The 13,604-nt window shown below is 37.4% G+C and overlaps 1 protein-coding gene across 2 annotated transcripts in view; it reads right to left on the bottom strand.

The window, feature by feature from the left end:
- Positions 1–13,604, bottom strand: part of NDC80 (NDC80 kinetochore complex component) — a 73,412-nt gene that overhangs the window by 53,705 nt on the left and 6,103 nt on the right. For both annotated transcript variants that reach the window (XR_014252083.1, XM_082418693.1), the window contains exons 4-6: positions 10,878–11,001; positions 10,601–10,773; positions 9,807–9,909 (exon numbers count right to left, since the gene is read on the bottom strand). Coding sequence is in view for 1 of the 2 variants with exons in the window: in XM_082418693.1 (XP_082274819.1) it covers positions 9,807–9,909; positions 10,601–10,773; positions 10,878–11,001 (400 nt within the window). In the remaining variant the exon portion in view is untranslated. The remainder of the gene's footprint in view (positions 1–9,806; positions 9,910–10,600; positions 10,774–10,877; positions 11,002–13,604) is intronic.

The following is a 13,604-nucleotide window of genomic DNA, read 5'->3' as shown; positions in this document are numbered from 1 at the left end:
TGTTCACTGCAGCATTATTTACAACATGGAAACAGCCTAAGCATCTACTGACAGATAAATGGATAAAGAAAATGTGGTATATGTGTATATATATACACACATACACATAGGTACACACAATGGAATACTATTCAGCCATAAAAAAAAGGAAATCCTGCCATTTGTGACAACATGGATGGACCTTGAGGGGAGTACTCTAAATGAAATAAGTCAGACAGAGAAAGACAAATTTTACCTGATCTCACTTACAGGTGGAATTTTGAAAAAACAAGCCAACAAAAAGAGGTCATATTTGTGGTTACCAGAGGCAGGGGGTTAGGGAGTGGGAGAACTGGATAGAGGTCAAAAGGTACAAACTTATAGCTATAGGATGTAATATACAACGTGTGTATATACAACATGGTATATATACAACATGTGTATATACCGAACACTACTGTTTGGTATATTTGAAAGTTGCTAAGAGAGTAGATCCTAAAAGATGACATCATGCGGAAAAAAACCATTTTTTTTCCTTTTTCTTTTTGGCATCTATATGAGATATGGATTTTAACTAAAGTTACTGTGGTAATCATTTGGCAATGTAAGTCAAGTCATTACGCTGTACACCTTAAATTTACAGTTCTGTATGTCAATTATATCTCAACAAAATTAAAGAAAAAAAAAAGATATAGGGATTAACCAAGATGGCGGAGTAGAAGGATGTGCTCGCACTCCCTCTTGCGAGAGCACCAGAATCACAACTGGCTGCTGGACAATCATTGACAGGAAGACCCTGGACTTCACCAAGGAGGATACCCCATGTCCAAGGACAGAGGAGAAGCCACAGTGAGACGGTAGGAGGGGCGCAATCAGAGTAAAATCTAATCCCATAACTGCTGGGTGGGTGACTCACAGACTGGAGAACACTTATACCACAGAAGTCCACCCACTGGAGTGAAGCTTCTGAGCCCCACGTCAGGCTTCCCAACCTGGGTGTCCGGCAACGGGAGGAGGAATTCCTAGAGAATCAGACTTTGAAGCCTAGTGGGAATTGATTGCAGGACTTCGACAGGACTGGGGAAAACAGAGACCCCACTCTTGGAGGGCACACACAAAGTACTGTGTGCATCGGGACCCAGGGGAAGGAGTAGTGACCCTGGGGGAGACTGAACCAGACCTACCTGCTGGTGTTGGGGGTCTCTTGCAGAGGCAGGGGGTGGCTCTGTTTCACTGTGGGGACAAGGACTCTGGCAGCGGACGTTCTGGGAAGTGCTCCTTGGCGTGAGCCCTCCCAGAGTCTGCCATTAACCCCACCAAAGAGCCCAGGTAGGCTCCAGTGTTGGGTTGCCTCAGGCAAAACAACCAACAGGGAGGGAACCCAGCCCCACCCATCAACAGTCAAGTGGATTAAAGTTTTACTGAGCTCTGACCGCCACAGCAACAGTCAGCTCTACCCACCACCAGAGCCTCCCATCAAGCCTCTTAGATAGCCTCAACCACCAGAGGGCAGACAGCAGAAGCAAGAAAAACTACAATCCTGCAGCCTGTGGACCAAAAACCACAGTTACAGAAAGATAGACAAGATGAAAAGGCGGAGGGCTATGTACCAGATGAAGGAACAAGAAAAAACCCCAGAAAAACAACTAAATGAAGTGGAGATAGGCAACCTTCCAGAAAAAGAATTCAGAATAATGATAGTGAAGATGATCCAGGACCTCGGAATAAGAATGGAGGCAAAGATGGAGAAGATGCAAGAAATGATTAACAAAGACCTAGAAGAATTAAAGAACAAACAAACAGAGATGACCAATACAATAACTGAAATGAAAACTACACTAGAAGGAATCAATAGCAGAATAACTGAGGCAGAAGAACGGATAAGTGACCTGGAAGACAGAATGGTGGAATTCACTGCTGCAGAACACACTAAAGAAAAAAGAATGAAAAGAAATGAAGACAGCCTAAGAGACCTCTGGGACAACATTAAACGCAACAACATTCGCATTATAGGGGTCCCAGAAGGTGAAGAGAGAGAGAAAGGACCAGAGAAAATATTTGAAGAGATTATACTTGAAAACTTCCTTAACATGGGAAAGGAAATAGCCACCCAAGTCCAGGAAGCGCAGAGAGTCCCACACAGGATAAACCCAAGGAGAAACACGCCGAGACACACAGTAATCAAAGTGGCAAAAATTAAAGACAAAGAAAAATTATTGAAAGCAGCAAGGGAAAAACGACAAATAACATACAAGGGAACTCCCATAAGGTTAACAGCTGATTTCTCAGCAGAAACTCTGCAAGCCAGAAGGGAGTGGCATGATATACTTAAAGTGATGAAAGGGAAGAACCTACAACCAAGATTACTCTACCCGGCAAGGATCTCATTTAGATTTGATGGAGAAATCAAAAGCTTTACAGACAAGCAAAAGCTAAGAGAATTCAGCACCACCAAACCAGCTCTACAACAAATGCTAAAGGAACTTCTCTAAGTGGGAAACACAAGAGAAGAAAAGGACCTACAAAAACAAACCCAAAACAATTAAGAAAATGGTCATAGGAACATACATATCGATAATTACCTTAAACGTGAATGGATTAAATGCCCCAACCAAAAGACATAGACTGGCTGAATGGATACAAAAACAAGACCCATATATATGCTGTCTACAAGAGACCCACTTTAGACCTAGGGACACATACAGACTGAAAGTGAGGGGATGGAAAAAGATATTCCATGCAAATGGAAATCAAAAGAAAGCTGGAGTAGCTATACTCATATCAGATAAAATAGACTTTAAAATAAAGAATGTTACAAGAGACAAGGAAGGACACTACATAATGATCAAGGGATCAGTCCAAGAAGATATAACAATTATAAATATATATGCACCCAACATAGGAGCACCTCAATACATAAGGCAACTGCTAACAGCTATAAAAGAGGAAATTGACAGTAACACAATCATAGTGGGGGACTTTAACACCTCACTTACACCAATGGACAGATCATCCAAAATGAAAATAAATAAGGAAACAGAAGCTTTAAATGACACAATAGACCAGATAGATTTAATTGATATATATAGGACATTCCATCCAAAAACAGCAGATTACACGTTCTTCTCAAGTGCGCACGGAACATTCTCCAGGATAGATCACATCTTGGGTCACAAATCAAGCCTCAGTAAATTTAAGAAAATTGAAGTCATATCAAGCATCTTTTCTGACCACAACGCTATGAGATTAGAAATGAATTACAGGGAAAAAAACGTAAAAAAGACAAACACATGGAGGCTTAACAATACGTTACTAAATAACCAAGAGATCACTGAAGAAATCAAAGAGGAAATAAAAAAATACCTAGAGACAAATGACAATGAAAACACGACGACCCAAAACCTATGGGATGCAGCGAAAGCAGTTCTAAGAGGGAAGTTTATAGCTATACAAGCCTACATAAAGAAACAAGAAAAATCTCAAGTAAACAATCTAACCTTACACCTAAAGAAACTAGAGAAAGAAGAACAAACAAAACCCAAAGTTAGCAGAAGGAAAGAAATCATAAAGATCAGAGCAGAAATAAATGAAATAGAAACAAAGAAAACAATAGCAAAGATCAATAAAACTAAAAGTTGATTCTTTGAGAAGATAAACAAAATTGATAAGCCATTAGCCAGACTCATCAAGAAAAAGAGGGAGAGGACTCAAATCAATAAAATTAGAAATGAAAAAGGAGAAGTTACAACAGACACTGCAGAAATACAAAGCATCCTAAGAGACTACTACAAGCAACTTTATGCCAATAAAATGGACAACCTGGAAGAAATGGACAAATTTTTAGAAAGGTATAACCTTCCAAGACTGAACCAGGAAGAAACAGAAAATATGAACAGACCAATCACAAGTAATGAAATTGAAACTGTGATTAAAAATCTTCCAACAAACAAAAGTCCAGGACCAGATGGCTTCACAGGTGAATTCTATCAAACATTTAGAGAAGAGCTAACACCTATCCTTCTCAAACTCTTCCAAAAAATTGCAGAGGAAAGAACACTACCAAACTCATTCTATGAGGCCACCATCACCCTGATACCAAAACCAGACAAAGACACTACAAAAAAAGAAAATTACAGACCAATATCACTGATGAATATAGATGCAAAAATCCTCAACAAAATACTAGCAAACAGAATCCAACAACACATTAAAAGGATCATACACCACGATCAAGTGGGATTTATCCCAGGGATGCAAGGATTCTTCAATATACGCAAATCAATCAATGTGATACACCATATTAACAAATTGAAGAATAAAAACCATACGATCATCTCAATATATGCAGAAAAAGCTTTTGACAAAATTCAGCACCCATTTATGATAAAAACTCTCCAGAAAGTGGGCGTAGAGGGAACCTACCTCAACATAATAAAGGCCATATATGACAAACCCACAGCCAACATCGTTCTCAATGGGAAAAAACTGAAAACATTTCCTCTAAGATCAGGAACAAGACAAGGTTGTCCACTCTCACCACTATTATTCAACATAGTTTTGGAAGTCCTAGCCACGGCAATCAGAGAAGAAAAAGAAATAAAAGGAATCCAAATCGGAAAAGAAGAAGTAAAGCTGTCACTGTTTGCAGATGACATGATACCACACATAGAGAATCCTAAAACTGCCACCAGAAAACTGCTAGAGCTAATTAATGAATATGGTAAAGTTGCAGGATACAAAATTAATGCACAGAAATCTCTTGCATTCCTATACACTAATGATGAAAAATCTGAAAGAGAAATTATGGAAACACTCCCATTTACCACTGCAACAAAAAGAATAAAATACCTAGGAATAAACCTACCTAGGGAGACAAAAGACCTGTATGCAGAAAACTATAAGACACTGATGAAAGAAATTAAAGATGATACCAACAGATGGAGAGATATACCATGTTCTTGGATTGGAAGAATCAACATTGTGAAAATGAGTATACTACCCAAAGCAATCTACAGATTCAATGCAATCCCTATCAAATTACCAATGGCATTTTTTACGGAGCTAGAACAAATCATCTTAAAATTTGTATGGAGACACAAAAGACCCCGAATAGCCAAAGCAGTCTTGAGGCAAAAAAATGGAGCTGGAGGAATCAGACTCCCTGACTTCAGACTATACTACAAAGCTACAGTAATCAAGACAATATGGTACTGGCACAAAAACAGAAACATAGATCAATGGAACAAGATAGAAAGCCCAGAGATTAACCCACGCACCTATGGTCAACTAATCTATGACAAAGGAGGCAAAGATATACAATGGAGAAAAGACAGTCTCTTCAATAAGTGGTGCTGGGAAAACTGGACAGCTACATGTAAAAGAATGAAATTAGAATACTCCCTAACACCATACACAAAATTAAACTCAAAATGGATTAGAGACCTAAATATAAGACTGGACACTATAAAACTCTTAGAGGAAAACATAGGAAGAACACTCTTTGACATAAATCACAGCAAGATCTTTTTTGATCCACCTCCTAGAGTAATGGAAATAAAAACAAAAATAAACAAATGGGACCTAATGACACTTCAAAGCTTTTGCACAGCAAAGGAAACCATAAACAAGACGAAAAGACAACCCTCAGAATGGGAGAAAATATTTGCAAACGAATCAATGGACAAAGGATTAATTTCCAAAATATATAAACAGCTCATTCAGCTCAATATTAAAGAAACAAACACCCCAATCCAAAAATGGGCAGAAGACCTAAATAGACATTTCTCCAAAGAAGACATACAGACGGCCACGAAGAACATGAAAAGCTGCTCAACATCACTAATTATTAGAGAAATGCAAATCAAAACTACAATGAGGTATCACCTCACTCCTGTTAGAATGGGCATCATCAGAAAATCTACAAACAACAAATGCTGGAGAGGGTGTGGAGAAAAGGGAACCCTCTTGCACTGTTGGTGGGAATGTAAATTGATACAGCCACTATGGAGAACAATATGGAGGTTCCTTAAAAAACTAAAAATAGAATTACCATATGACCCAGCAATCCCACTACTGGGCATATACCCAGAGAAAACCGTAATTCAAAAAGACACATGCACCCGAATGTCCATTGCAGCACTATTTACAATAGCCAGGCCATGGAAGCAACCTAAATGCCCATCAACAGACGAATGGATAAAGAAGATGTGGTACATATATACAATGGAATATTACTCAGCCATAAAAAGGAACGAAATTGAGTCATTTGTGGAGAAGTGGATGGATCTAGAGACTGTCATACAGAGTGAAGTAAGTCAGAAAGAGAAAAACAAATATCGTATATTAATGCATGTATGTGGAACCTAGAAAAATGGTACAGATGAGCCAGTTTTCAGGGCAGAAGTTGAGACACAGATGTAGAGAATGGACATATGGACACCAAGGGGGGAAAACTGCGGTGGGATGGGGATGGTGGTGTGCTGAATTGGGCGATTGGGATTGACATGTATACACTGATGTGTATAAAACTGATGCCTAATAAGAACCTGCAGGATAAAAAAACAAACAAACAAAACAACTAATACTAAACTTTCATTGGGTTATTTGTATGGAAATATGTTAATATAAATGTTTCAGACATTACATGAAATTTCTAAAAATCTTATATTTGTATTTGTATGGAAATATGTATGGAAATATGTTAATATAAATGTTTCAGACATTACATGAAATTTCTAAAAATCTTATATTTTTATTTGTATGGAAATATGTATGGAAATATGTTAATATAAATGTTTCAGACATTACATGAAATTTCTAAAAATCTTATATGTTCTGGTATAATGTATAAGTCATAATCCTAGTTATTACTTTAAAATGTATATCTCAGAAATAACTAATTTTCTTGTCAACTGCATTATTATGAACTTTCATCAAATCTTTAACAGTGGTCATTTTTAAGTCTTTTGTCATTTACAGACAGTTCTCGGTGTACTCTGATGCTTTTGCAAATATGTTCCTATAAAAGGCTTTCATCTTCAAGAAATTCATGGAAAAGACTCTGACAAGTACAGGTTTCTGGTAACTGACTGTACTGCTGAACTGAATGAATAAACATTTTCAGAACTCTAATGAAAAACTGATGAACTCATAAAAGTGCTAACAAAAGATCAAGATGAAAAAAAAATTAATTACATGGGACTGAGTGAACTGATGAGGATGAGTATAATTTTTGTGACTTTCTGTCTGAATTAAAAAAAAAAAAATCCCACAAGGACTCAGAGGCAAAGAATATACAAATCAATTTTCACTGCAAAGTAAAGGAGCTGTTACAGTGGAGGATTACTGGACTGAATGTCAATATTATGACACAGTATGAGTGTGTTTCATGTTTGGTAATTGCAATCACTGTTGCTTTTGTTGTGGTCATCCATGTACAATAATGCTTGGTGTCAGTCTATTTATCTCTTGTAAAAATAAAATACAGTGTGTGTGTGTGTGTGTGTGTGGGAAAAAAAAAAAAAAAAAAAAAAAAACCAAGGGGAAAAGATGGGTTATCCAATAAAAGGTATTGAGGTATATGAGTGAGCCATTTAAAAAATAAAATTTCCTTTTTTTTAATGTTAAAATAAATTGCAGATGGTTTAAGATTTAAACACAATACAAACAAACCATAAAAATACTAGGGAAAAAAGCAAAAGCACTTTTTAAAAAACATGGGAGTAAAGGAGACCATCCTAAGTGTGGCTAATCACCTAGGATTCTGTTAAGTGGGAAAGAAAGTATAAGAAACCTATGAATGCTCTCTCATTGATTCTTACATTGCTATAGTGTTCAGCTGTACTACTTCAAGCAAATTAAGATAGGAAGGAGGGGATTTCAACCTATGCCTCCAAGTCTATGTAATGGACTTGGAGGCATCTCAAGAGGTCCCTCCCCGACAGAAGCCAAAGCAGGTACTCCATACAGAATCTCCTGTATCACTGTGGAAATGCTATCTCCCAAAAACATAACAATGACCTAAGCTGTTTAGGCAAACAAGGGTAAGGTGTTCTAATGACAATAGGGGTATTTGGAGGGAAGAGCAGAGAGGTGGTTACCCAATGTCCACGTGTATCACTGAGGAGAGGCAAACTGAACGCATAAAAGTTATACATAAAGTTCAATAAAATTTAAGTTGTATTAATGGACTATGGTAGTGGATTTCTACTTCTCTCTTGAAAATTGGTGGTGCTGAATGTACCAGTATATCTCCTGGGTCAAAATCCATCCCCAATGCCTGCCTACATTTAGTTATGGGCTTGCTGACGGCCAAGAGAATGTCAGGGGACAGTATTAGTTCTAAGGATTCCAGCACTAAGTAGGACAGGAAACTCAGAAGCTATAGAAGGAAGAGACTGCATTAGACTAGGTAAAAATGTACATATTTACATTTGCAACCAATTAAAATACAGCACATAAATCAAAAGGATAATGAGGGAAAAACACTTGCACCACATACATAAGAGCTTATTTACCCAATTCAACTCTTTTTGACATACAAAATGGCGATCTTGCAAATAAACAAGATAAAGTCAAAAGATATGAATACGCAGTTATAATGTGTGAATATTCAAGTTTAAAAACAAAAATTGAGGGCTTCCCTGGTGGCGCAGTGGTTGAGAATCTGCCTGCCAATGCAGGGGACACGGGTTTGAGCCCTGGTCTGGGAAGAGCCCACATGCCGCGGAGTGGCTGGGTCCATGAGCCAGAATTACTGAGCCTGCGCGTCTGGAGCCTGTGCTTCGCAACAAGAGAGGCCGCGATAGTGAGAGGCCCGCGCACCGCGATTAAGAGTGGCCCCCACTTGCCACAACTAGAGAAAGCCCTCGCACGGAAACGAAGACCCAACACAGCCATAAATAAATAAATAAATAAATAAAAATTTAAAACAAACAAACAAAACAAAAACCAAAAATTGCAAACAAAAAACATTATCTTTGCTTGTCATGTTGTCAATTATTAAAAACATTGATAAGCTTAATATGTAAGGGGTTCAATATATAAAGGCTTATCGTAATACCAGAAAGAAATAAAGAAATATAAAATAGGCCAAAAAAGCACATATAAGCAAGTTATAAGAAATAGCAATGATAATGATAAATCATACAAAAACATAATCACTTTAATAATATATTAAAACAAGCTACATTTCCACCTCCCAAATGGATAAAGATTTTAAAACAATAATGCCTATCATGTGGGAAAATGGGTATTGTCAGACATTGTTGAGGACCTTTTAACTGGTGCAGTTTTTCTGGAGGGAAATTTGTCAATATGTATCAAAAGTTGAAAAAAATACACATAATTTGCATAGCAAAAATGCACCTTTAAAACTATATCCTAAGGAAATGTTTTAAGTTGTTGCCTCTGAGTTGTGGGATTATGAGTATACCAATTTCTGTGTACGCGTTTCTGTATTTTCCAGAACTTTTGCAATGAATATGGATTTTAAATAAAAAGGGGAAGAAAACCAAATTAATGTTATGGGGGAAATTCCTACTGACTTATTTCGCTGTGTTTTTTTTTTCTGTTTGTTTGTTTGTTTGTTTTTGAGCTGTAAAACCTCATGAAGACAAATGATCTCCTTGCCATTATATTTCCTTTCCTCACCTCTGGAATCATATATTAACATTTTGAAGAACTTAAAATCAAACATGCTTTGAAAACTGAAAACTGGTGCAGATTTTGAGATAATTGGTAAAAGCAAGATTGGGAGAGAAATAGAAATACCCTGAGGAAAAAAAAAATCTTTCCTATATATATAATTAAAATGAGAAATCAAATACCTTGATGCAGTCTATTAGCCAAACCAAGGCTGCCACAATGTGAGGCCACGTATGAGGGGCCCCCACTGTATACATGGAACTTTTCGATAATGCAAAAGGATACCTATGAAAAATCAGAAAACATAAGCCAGTATGTTAATTTTGTAAAAATAATGGCTAAATTAAGCAAGAAGTTACATTAAAAAAAATTCCACATATCAGTCTCGACTTGTTTAGAAGCAAGATACTTGTTGAGATTCTCTCCTTCGTCTTCTTACCCTCAAATGGTTTTGTGTATTTTTTGTTTTTTTTCTCTGCAGATTACTTTGTACATATATCCCCTAAGCTGCAAAACCTGATTTACAACCAACATGCTGGACTTCTCTCCTGAAAGATTGTTCCCTCAAATCCAATGTACCCCAAATAAACCACATGTATGTATTTCTCCTCCTCAAATCCATTTCTCCCCCTGTGTTTATTCTACACAGGCTTTTCTGGACTTTCTTACCCCATTTTCACCAGGCCTTCAATCCTATCTTTTCTGTTTCTATAAAATCTGCAGTATCTAGCCTATTCTATATATTCCTCATCACATCAGTAGTTGAGGGCTTTATGATCTATCATCTGTAGTTCAGTAATAATCTCCAAAAAGTTGTTTTTTTTGCCTTTTCAATTTATCTTGCATATGTGGCCCATAGTGACCATCTTAAAATACATTATTTCTCTAACTCAAAATCTTTACACACTTATTGAGTTTCATTCTTTTCTGTGTTCCAACAATCTCTCCAGGCTAATGAGAAATATACCATACAAACCCAAGATCTTTAAAGATTCTTGGAACCTCTTCTTCAAACTTTGTGTCAGGAAGTTCATACGAAGGGCACAAGAAGCCATAAAGAAAAGTGAAGATCTTTAGGAAGTCTTTAACAGAAGGAGCTTGTAGAGATTTCATGGATACGCTATATGCATAACCGTTTTCTGAAAGAAACTACAATAATTTTTATTAAACATCAAACATTTTACAATAGGAAAATTATTGAAAAATACTTAAGAAAACACTCACAATTTCAAATATTTAAGATTATAAAATACCTCACAGAGCTGTCGAATACATTGCTGAATGAATGCTTTGTCATTAAGTGGTCTTGGGTCCTTGATTTTTTCAGAAGTGGAGAATATACCAAATTGACTATTCCGGGATCCAGGTCCACTAGTTCTGTAAACATATTTTTTAAAAGTCAGTCAAAATTATTTCCTTCTGTGGTCAAGCCTAAATTATTTCAAGGCAATTTTATATTTTAACATCAGCATCAAACATGAAAGTTCAATTCTTTGGTTTTTATTTAACTAAGATTTCTCTTACTCAAAGCAGAGAAAAAAAGAGCAAATAATGAAGATTAAAGTAGAAAATGAGGTGGGAAGAAAAATACACTTCTGGTGCTCTGCATTGCTAACACATACATCATCCTCTAAAACTGTGCATTTTGAGTCCACTAGGTCTTCTGCACCAACTGTTCTCCAGGTCTACTCAATAACCCAGGTTCTTTCAACATCTTACTTGCCCCTCCATGATTGCTCCTTCACTTCCAACCCCTTTATTTGCCATTATTTATTGTGGGAAAATTTGAGATGTTGAAACAGATTGTGCTTTTTTTCATGAACGTTATTGTGTCGTGCAATATTATGTATCTGATTGTTATTTACCATAAATATATGTTGCTACTTTTTAGTCATTAATAGCTATAGCATATATGCTCCATCTTAAGCCCCTCCTCTCAAAACAAAACATCATTTGTTTAAATCTTTATAATGGTTTCTTTTGCTTCTCTTTGTGGCCCAATTTACCTAACCATTGTAGTTTATTAAATATCCTTGGGACAATAATTTTCCTTTTTGGACAGATGCCACAAAACTGAGTTACAATGAACACTGCTGTAATGTCTGAACTCTGTTCATCAAAACAATTTCTCCCTGCATGTTTGCTTGCTGCTTTCAAGTTCTCTCCTGACCAGGTTCTAAAAGTTCTTTAGCTTGGGCTCTCTGATGCCACTGCTCTGATTAACTAGCTAATTAGCTAATTCTTCCCCTGAGAATTTGCTATTTGAGATCCATTTTTCTACATACTGCTATTACTTAATCTTTTTTTTTTTTTTTTTTTTTTTTGGCTGTGTTGGGTCTTCGTTTCTGTGCAAGGGCTTTCTCCAGTTGCGGCAAGTGGGGGCCACTCTTCATTGCGGTGCGCGGGCCTCTCACTATCGCGGCCTCTCCTGTTGCAGAGCACAGGCTCCAGACGCGCAGGCTCAGCAGTTGTGGCTCATGGGCCCAGTTGCCCCGCGGCACGTGGGATCCTCCCAGACCAGGGCTCGAACCCGTGTCCCCCGCATTAGCAGGCAGACTCTCAACCACTGCACCACCAGGGAAGCCCTACTTAATCTTTTTTTTTTTTTTTTTTTTATAGTGGATGAAAGTTTTATGAGAATCATGATATTTACACAATCTGAATATATCTCCCCACTAGATATTTAATAATTACAAAGACAAAAAAAGTAACTTCACAGTATAGAAACCTGGAAGACACCACCTTAACCAAATGATCAGAGTTAACATCACCAGTAACAAGATATATAGTTGCCTCCTAATATGATGCAAAGAGAAGAACAGAACATCACTTCTGTGCTATCTTGCCAAAAATGTATAACCTGAATCTAATCATGAGGAAACATCAGACAAACCCAAACTGAGGAAAATTCTGCCAAATAAATGGCCTAAACTTAAAAGAAAAAAAGTCTAAAGACAAAGTCTGAGGATATGTTCCACAATAAAGACATGAAAATTAAATGAAATGGGTGATGGTGGAATGGATCCTGGACAACAACAAAAACTTATTTTTCTTTTCCTACAAAGGACGTTAGTGGAACAATTGGCTAAACTCCAATCATGTCTGGTGATCAGATAATAGTATTATATGAATGTTAATTTTTTGACTGTGATAACTGTAATGATAATATAAGAGAATAGCCTTGTCTTCAGGGAATAAACAATTGAGTATTTAGGACAGGCTTTCTCAACTAGAGTTCTGGCAAAGAACGAAGCCCTACAGAAAATGACTTGAGTAACTATTTTTTCAATTCTCCCAAGGATGGCATGTAGCTAGTAGCACTGAACACACATGGGAGAGAAGTTAATTCATTGCATACCTATTACTTCAGGGCTTAGCATGTCTTAGGACTTTAGGGCCTAATTCTCTCATAGTTTGAGATGAGGTATTATGTCTATAACTTACTCTCAAAAGGTTCAGAAAAAATGTACATATAGGTACATGTATGTATAGAGAAATTAGTATAGACAGACTCATAAAACAAACATAGTAAAATGTAAACATTTAGGGACTGTGGGTGAAGGGTGTATGGGTATTCTTTATATTATTTTATAACTTTTTTGTAAATCTGAAATTACTTCAAAATTTAAATGTTATCTTATTTTATTTTTTAAGAACATGGGAGCTGAGGGCTTCCCTGGTGGCGCAGTGGTTAAGAGTCCGCCTGCCAATGCATGGGACACGGGCTCGAGCCCTGGTCTGGCAGGATCCCACATGCCGTGGAGCAGCTAAGCCCGTGCGCCACAACTACTGAGCCTGTGCTCTACAGCCCCCAAGCCACAACTACTGAGCCCACTGCCACAACCACTGAAGCCTGCACGCCTAGAGCCTGTGCTCCGCAACAGGAGAAGCCACCGCAATGAGAAGCCTGCGCACCACAATGAAGAGTAGACCCCACTCGCTGCAGCTGGAGAGGGCCAGCGTGCAGCAAGGAAGACCCA

Source organism: Balaenoptera physalus (assembly GCF_965194825.1).
Source record: "Balaenoptera physalus genome assembly, chromosome: 12".
Classification (NCBI taxonomy): Eukaryota; Metazoa; Chordata; class Mammalia; order Artiodactyla; family Balaenopteridae; genus Balaenoptera; species Balaenoptera physalus.
This window is presented reverse-complemented; position numbering and strand designations above follow the sequence as displayed.